Below are 8,400 nucleotides of genomic sequence, written 5' to 3'. Positions count from 1 at the left end.
CATTTTCAAATGTTTAATGTTGTGAAAGGTTAACCATTTGTTGTATATTTTTCTAGATGTTTTGCAGTTTTGATCATAGAAAATAAAAAAAAAGGTTTTGTACTTGAACGGCACATCAGTTTCTTTTAATGACATAATTTACCTTCCTGCCGTTCTGTCTTGGCTGCTCTTTAAAACTTAATGACTCATTTGTCAGAGCGAGCTGGAGTTCAACTGAATCAACCCTTCAATTTAGTTTGGGGCATAGATCTAAAGAACCATCTGCAGTGAGGCTTTGGGGCAGATTTATCTCAGAAGCCTTAATAAGCAGCATCAAGGCCCGGTTCAACAGAACCAAAGGTGCTCACAGTCGACTCCGTAACAACTGGTTCATCCGGTCCAGACTGCAGCATCAAAACAAACACTAGGCAATATAACGGCAAGACGAAGGGCTGTAAGAACTTGTCCCCAGTGATGAAGATGAGAAGGATCCGATGGCTCTGTCATGTCCTGATGAGAAGAGAGAGAGCAGCAGACCACAGACCACCTGGTGCAGAACAGTGAGCTGGAGGAGATGGGTAAGAATCAGTGTTAAACTAATGAAGATACTTCATTAACGACTAAATCCACATGACCTCAGCGACACATCGGTGTAAGTTACAGATTTCTTGCTCTATTTGTTACCATTCAGCAGCAGAAGAAACAACCAACTATGAAACCACATTTAGAGTCAGAATTTTATTTGGATCGGCGGCAAGTTGCACACAATCTCAGATATTAGACCCTTTAAATATGTCTTTTCTTCTTGACCCATGTCTCATCCTTTCACTCAGTTTTGTGGAAATGGTCTTTTTGTGTAATCCTGCTGACAAACAAACAAAGAGCAGTGAAAACCTCCTTTGCAGAGCTTCTCCCTCCTGAAACTCTAAAAGGTGCCTCTGACTTGAGTCAGATTTCCCTGTCAGTCAGTCAGAAGACAGACGCACTCAGACGCTTTCATGGTTCTCATCAAAGAGCTCTGCTCCGCTGTACGAGCACCTGTCAGTCGTGAAGCTGACAGCAGAGAGGGGTTTGGGTTCTGGCAGCTGCTCATCCGCCTCCAGCTCTCTGTGCTGTCTTTGTCAGCTCTTTGCACACAACTCATCTGTGAAGTCAAACCACAGCCTTCCTGTTGTCACGGCAATGATCTGATCCTGAAGCTGTGCCGGGGAACTGCAGCCGCTGCTTCCTGATGATGCTCGATAAACCCAGTGAGACCTGGGGAAATGGCTTTCAAACTAGAGAAGTGATACAGAAAACGAGTTCAACTTTCTGACATGATTGTGCTGGTGAAGGTGTGAGGAGGACACCGACCTTATCAAGGTATTTTCAATCTCTGTCCTGCTTTATGTGTGTTTTATAGTCGGCTGCAGGACTATTTACTGTATGAACCTGCTCAGTTTCAGACAAATTCAAATTTTTTAAATGATGCACTGACGATTTAATAAATGAATTCATTGCTTGGTTGCTGCCATAAAGACACACGGTGGGTAATTTAATTAGCATTGAAAATTAAATGTGAATTTGAATAATGTAACATTGCCTTTTAATTAATTTATCAATTAATTTCACACCCTGGCCACAGACATTTCTCCATCACGAGTCCCCTGTTGAATTAATGCAGTAGAATTTAAACTGTTGATTAAAAACAGCAAAAGTGAGGCTAAAGGAGCTTAGTAATAACATTTATAAATATTTTGTCAATAAAAACAATTTATTTTCAATATGTGCAGTATTTGAATCTGGCGAAACGGTTGGAACATACATATCTGGTATTAATTCTCCCTTCGACACTGAAGAAGCACATGATTCACATGTAAACAGATACATCTAATAATATTAATAATGTCTAAATTCCATATAGCTGCTTCAGGTTCAGGCTCACTGTCATGGTTTAAACTTATTAATGTTATTAGATACAGTTCAAAATGTTCAAAAGAAGAGTGAATGGAGCTTTTACCCAAAAAGTGATCATTGGTGGTTCTCTATGGTTTAGTTATTCCAAAAAATATTTGTTTTACTCACAATGTTCTTTTTTATTTTAAATATTAGATGACGTAGGAATAGTTTGATAAATATGACCATTTTTGATTATTAACCACAGCCACTAATTATTGTTTTAGCCACAGCATGGCTGCAGAGATGGAAATGTTGATTCATTGTTCTACTACTTTGAAAACAAATCAACATCATTAACTACCAAATAACAGACATGACATTTTAACAGACATTCATTGTCCCCAGAGGATGAATCCCCATGGTCTTACCGCAACCTTTCCTCTAGCGCCACCATGAGGTTGACATTTGTGGTTTCAGGTGAAATGTTACTGAATTAATTGCTATTAAATTTCAGATTTCATGTTCCCCACAGGATGAGTTGTAATGACCGTTCCCATTCCCCTCCACAGTTTGTGTTCAGTGCTAATTAGTCAATCTTAGCACATAAATTTGCTTAATTTAATAGTATGGCTGTTTATTGTCTTATTGTTTTCTTCAACAGTTTGGAACAAAAGGCCTGATGTTTTTCTTTCTTGTGTTTTACAGGAACTCAACATGAAGATCCTGATGTTTCTTGTGTTAATGCCTCTAATGCATCAAAGCTTCTCACTTTCCAGACCCAGTGTCACTTCTGTGAGGAAACGTCGTGGAACTGCTCAAACCAGAACCTGAGGAAAGGCCCTGCAGCCCCCCCACAGCACATCACTGAACTCGACCTCTCATTCAACAGAGTGGAGACGATAACGCAGGACGATTTTCTCGCATATGCCAGTTTGAGGTCTTTGATCTTGACTCACAACAAAATCCAAACAATCCAGGAACGAGCATTTGTCCCCCTGACTCATTTAGAGAAACTTGACCTGTCCATGAACCAACTGGCCACGCTGTCTGCTGATTGGTTTAAGAACCTTTTCTCCCTTCAGCACTTGAATCTCCTGGGAAACAGATACAAAACATTGGGGGAAGTTGATCTATTCCAGCCTCTGAAGAAATTAAAAACCCTCCAGTTTGGAGGACCTTACCTTCAATCCGTCAGAGAAACAGACTTTTCAGGAGCTGTTTTTTGATGGGAAAAACCTACAGAACTACACAGAAGGAAGTGACGGAAGGGGTGTCCTGTGGAGTCTGCGAACCCTCAACGTCAGCAGAAATCACCTGCAATCAATCAACAGCCACCTCTTCACCAAACTAGAAAACCTTATCAATATCGACATGAGCGGAAACGTGTTTCACATTATGCCTGAGACGTGTAACTGGCCTCCAAGCCTTACATTTTTAAACCTTTCATCGACACAATTAACAAAGGTGACCTCTTGTCTGCCGCACAGTTTGCACATCCTTGATTTATCGAACAATGAATTGATCGTGTTCAACGTGGGACTGTCGTACATCTCCGGCAACAAGATCAATAGTTTGCCTGTTGGTCGTTTATACCCTCGTCTTGTATCTATCTTCATTCAAAACAACAACTTACAGACATTCAGCAGTAATAATCTAAATGCCTATGATAATTTGAAGAGTCTGGAGGCGGCGGGTAACACGTACGTCTGCTCATGTGACTTTGTGGAGTTCGTGACGAGTGGCTTGACGAAACATCGAGTCAGAATCGAAGATGAGTTCAAGTCGTACATCTGCGACTCCCCTGACGCCTTCAGAGGAACGAGTGTAGCGGACGTGAGGTTGTCGGTGTTCGAGTGCCACGCAGCTTTATCCTTTTCTTTGCTCTGCTTGGGCCTCCTGGCTGTGGTTCTGCTCATTGCAGGTTTGTGTCACAAGTTCAACGCCGTGTGGTACGTGAAGATGACCTGGGCCTGGCTGAGAGCCAAGAGGAAGCCAAAGTTGAAAAGGGGAGTGCTTGAGTATGATGCCTTTGTGTCCTACAGCGAGATGGACTCCGGTTGGGTGGATGCGCATCTGGTCCCGGAGCTGGAGCAGTCCGAGCCCCCTCTCCGACTCTGCCTCCACAAAAGGGATTTTCGTCCCGGTGGATGGATTATGGACAACATCATGGACGCCGTCGAGAAGAGTCACAAAACACTCTTCGTCCTTTCTCAGCATTTTGTCCGGAGTGAGTGGTGCGAGTACGAGCTGGACTACACCCACTTTAGGTTGTTTGACCAAAACGACAACACGGTTGTGCTGATTCTGTTGGAGCCCATTGACAAAAAGACCATCCCCAAAAAGTTCTGCAAGCTGCGGAGGGTCATGAACTCCAGGACGTACCTCGAGTGGCCCGATGATGACAACCAGGTTGGCAGGTTCTGGCAAAGTTTGAGAGCAGCTATCAAAGATGTGATGTGATTGATAATGTGGCTGGAAATTAGTGTTTTGAGTTACAGGCTAAAGTTGGGCATGAACTGATTGTGGTTAAGATTAGGGATATACTGTTACCTAAAATGAATGGAAGTCCTCACAAAGGTAGCTGCGCACATCTGTGTGTGTGTGTGTGTGTGTGTGTGTGTGTTCATGTGCTTGTGTGCCTAAAAACGTGTGTAATTTATTGTCATCTCTCTTGAGAGCTGACATATTGCCGCTATTGATCTTTAGCCCTAAAGTCAACACAGAAGCCTGGATACTGATGACAGGGAGGCCAGGGGAGCCAGGGTGTCCTGATAACACACACACACACACACACACACACACACACACACACACACACAAACACATTAATGCTCGACGTCCACATATGTACAGAGTTACAGATGTCCGTAAAGGTCAGTAACATCTAGTGCAGGAGTTACTCAGCGAGACTTCATCAAATCATTACATTCATGCAGAGGCTCTGATGCATGACTCGTGCATTTTACTGTTTAATTCTAATTAAAGGTTTAAGAAAGATGTCAATGTTTCATACCATCAACTTCAGGGACGTTTCCTTAAAAGAACAAAATTTGACACGGTTATAGAAGAGGACATTTTATCATCAACTAAAGATGCATTAAAATAATGTAATATTTATGACTAGAAGGTTTTTATTTCACATTTGTTCAGGTTTATACGTGTAACTTACAACTATGCATATTTTAATCTTGGGTAAAATACTCTTCTGGCCCCACATAGAAATCAATTGGAAGTTATTGTACCAGGGAAAAATGGTGTCAATGCTTTTCAGGAATGTTCTGAAGTAAAAGTTAATGTTCTTTATTGGATAAGATGTCCAAATAAGTTTATCCATATGAATGTGGTTTATGGCAAATTGTGAGCAAGAAGGAAAGTAAAAAATGTTGCTGGGTACACTCTTTTTCAAAATAAAATCATATATTTAAGACAGAATTTAACACAAACACACATCTCATTCACATTTTAGGTAAGATCAAATGGGCGGAGCACTGAGCGGCACAGAGGAAAGGAAGTTGGACATTCTGAGAGACGACAGAATGAACTAACATATTGTTCTCCAACCGTTTCTTTTAAATCGTTCAAACTAATCTTTTCTTGGTTTATTGTCATGTCAAGTTCTAACCTGTTCACCGGGGACAGTCTGTTGCTTGGGGGCACTTTTCTCTGCCTGATCTAATTTCCCCTCAGAGTTTAAGTCTCTGAGTCACTCGACAGCTTCAGGTGGAACCGACACGACGTCTGAGAATAAAATCATCTGCATCATCCTGCATTAACCACGTCACTGGGCTGCCAGACTGTCACCAGCACTGCCTGGGTTTATCTGTATTTGATTTTATATTTTTTATATCCCTAGTTTTATATTTAAAGTTGTAATCTTGCACTGTTTTTTAACCTTTTTTAAAAAAACTACACTTACATCTGCTGCACCATCATTGTAGAGGCTGTGTTAGTCTAATGCACAACTTTGTATAGCTTCAGTTATTTATCTTTAAATCTGTATTTATATTTGGCTTCAATACTCATCTAATCACCTTATACTTAAAACTTAAACTTCTTTACAGTGACACCTTTGTAGTAGTTGTGGTGGTTTGACTTTCATCTCACTGCACTGAACTTATTCTCGACACTTTTTGACCTTTTATTATTCTCATGCTCTTGTGTTTGACTGTTTTGTGTGATACCGGATGCCTAAATTTCCCTCGGGATTAATAAAGTATGTATCCATCTGTTTCTGGGAGTTTGCCTGGTTAATGTTGCATCTGATTAAAAACAAGAAGAAACACTGCAGAGCGTCATGAATCGTGACGAGCTGCGTCTGACTGTATCTCCGGTGCTGTCGGAGACGAGTGGTGGGCTGATGTCGGTGCAGAGTGTTCCCCTTTAGAAGTCAAAACAGCATGTGATTTGATTTCACGCTCTTTTTATCCTTTAACTAGCCCGATAACGGGGACGGAAAAGGCAACTGAGCGTGCGTGTCTGTGTGTGTGTGTGTTCATAACAACTCTCCATCATCCCCTGGCAGAGGATCCATTAGCCTCGGACCCCCTCCCCGGTTTCCCAGTGATAAAGTAAACAAAGAGTGTTTGACCAATTCGACAGTCAAATATTTGTTCTGGAAGCTGCCTCATCGGACGGGAGACACACACACACGTCTGCGGCCGCGTGCTGAGGTATATATACAGTGACAATCCCAGTGGCCCAGTATTACACATGCACGTACACAAACAGGATCCATCAGTGACCTGACCAGACCTTTTCTTCAACAGATTCTCAGCTGATTTCCACTTCTCTGGGTAATAAAACTTTCACTTTTTTAAACCATTTTCAAAGATTTGATCCGGTCACCATCCTTCTCTCCTGTTAGATTCTCACCTCTTGTCTCCTGTAATCGTCTCTCCAGCGTTGACGAGCGAACATGGCGGCAGGCGTCATCAGGAACTTCCTCGTCCAGGCCCAGACTCCGGCCTACTTCCCCCTGATTTTCCAGAGCTCTCCTTGCAAGGACGACATTGAAATGGAGGGCGAAGAGAAGCAGGAGGAGAAGCACGACGAGAGGGAAGATGAAGAGGAAAGAGAAGAAGACGAGGACGATGAAGAATCTGAGGCTCAGGAGGAGGAAGAGGACGACGAATGCTTAGAGGAGGGTTTTCTGAACCCGGCCCACTGTGCTTTGGATGTGACCAAGCAGCTGCTGACGTTCGCAGACCTCATCAGTCGTGATGTTCAGAAGTATTTCGGACGCTGCTCCGGTGACCAAGAGGCTTGTGACATCTACAGCGACTCCGTCTCCGCCACAACCGGCGGGCGCCTGCGTTACTACGACGACCTGCTGAGAATTGCGAGAGCAGGAAGTCCGGAGGAGCAAGAGAGCGGCTCCGTGACCGATCAGGAAGCAGTCGGGGTCGCAAAGGGCAACTCCATTTTGGGGCCCCTCGCTGAACTGTTCGACCACGTGAGCCCGAGTCAGGGCCGCGGCCGACCGATGGTCAAACGCCATCTCCCGCTCAGTTTCTGGACAGAGCCGATCCCCTGCTGCTCCCTGGGCGGCTTCACTAACACACCTGACGTCACAAACACGAACACACCTTCACAGGGCGGCGCGCACGCAGACGCCGACACACACATGCCCTTTAACACACACCACAACACACACGGCCTGGAGAACAATCAGCTGGACTTCAGTGACTTGCTGGCGTACTGGGATCCGAACCCAGAGCTCACACACACACTGACGGAGACCACACACATGCAGCATTGAAGTAAGTGTAAGAAGTGTCGTGTCCGTCATAGTTTGTCATTGTAAAAAGTTTAATAAAAAAGAATAACGTCTGTTTTCTGTGTCTCTGAGATTTGAACCCTGATACGATAGTCCTGTTTGATAGACACTTTGTAATAAAATGTGTCCTGAATGTGTCTCCTTTATTCCTGTATATCCTGTATTCTTCAACTGGTGGTGTGGTGGTTTGCACTTTAACCTCACAGCAAGGTCGTCGGTTCAAATCGTGGTTTTTCTGTCTCTCTCTGTGGAGCATGTTGCTCACGCTTCCGTGTGGGTTGTCTCCAGTTTCCTCCCACAGTACAAACACATGTAGGTTGTGTTGATTGGAGAATCTAAATTGTCCGTATGTGTGAATGCAAACTTTTGTACGTCTCTGTTCCAGAATCGATAAACTGACACCAACACATCATCTACAGGTAGCGTGGCCGAGCGGTCTAAGGCGCTGGATTAAGGCTCCAGTCTCTTCGGAGGCGTGGGTTCAAATCCCACCGCTGCCAAATTTTTGTGATGAATGTAAAGTAGCAGGACACATGGATGATTATATGAGGTGGATGGAAAAAACAACTACGCGACTAAAAACAAAGATACTTAACCAACTCACCCACATCTTGCACTGAAAAATGTCAAATCCTTCCGCAGCCCTGATTTCCTCCATAATATTATTTTTTTGTTGCTGCAAAACAGAACAGACGTCGGGCCTGTTCCAGTTTTGTTCTTCTTCTGAAGTCATGTTTAATCACGAGAGTTTTCCACACTCCACTTCA

The 8,400-nt window shown here is 43.4% G+C and overlaps 2 protein-coding genes and 1 non-coding gene across 3 annotated transcripts; all 3 read left to right on the top strand.

Moving 5' to 3' along the window:
- Positions 1–2,571: 2,571 nt before the first annotated feature.
- LOC117770129 (toll-like receptor 2) lies at positions 2,572–4,680 on the top strand. The gene is given in 3 exon segments (XM_034599196.1): positions 2,572–2,635; positions 2,638–3,070; positions 3,072–4,680. Coding segments are annotated over 3 exon segments (1,743 nt in total). The 3' UTR covers positions 4,318–4,680.
- Positions 4,681–6,526: 1,846 nt separating this feature from the next.
- Positions 6,527–7,615, top strand: LOC117762895 (protein PERCC1). Its single transcript, XM_034587659.1, has 2 exons — positions 6,527–6,650; positions 6,758–7,615. The coding sequence occupies exon 2, from the start codon at positions 6,773–6,775 to the stop codon at positions 7,613–7,615; it is 843 nt and encodes a 280-aa protein (XP_034443550.1). The 5' UTR covers positions 6,527–6,650; positions 6,758–6,772.
- A 436-nt stretch (positions 7,616–8,051) lies between these two features.
- trnal-aag lies at positions 8,052–8,133 on the top strand. Its single transcript has one exon. It is a non-coding gene; the product is annotated as a tRNA-Leu (tRNA).
- Positions 8,134–8,400: the final 267 nt, after the last annotated feature.

This window comes from Hippoglossus hippoglossus, chromosome 1, assembly GCF_009819705.1.
Source record: "Hippoglossus hippoglossus isolate fHipHip1 chromosome 1, fHipHip1.pri, whole genome shotgun sequence".
Lineage (NCBI taxonomy): Eukaryota > Metazoa > Chordata > Actinopteri > Pleuronectiformes > Pleuronectidae > Hippoglossus > Hippoglossus hippoglossus.
Note: the sequence above shows the minus strand (reverse complement) of the source record. Positions and strands in the feature narration are given on the sequence as shown.

Coding starts and splice junctions, on each gene's coding strand:
- LOC117762895 (XM_034587659.1), top strand. CDS start 6,773: ATGGCGGCAGGCGTCATCAGGAACTTCCTCGTCCAGGCCCAGACTCCG.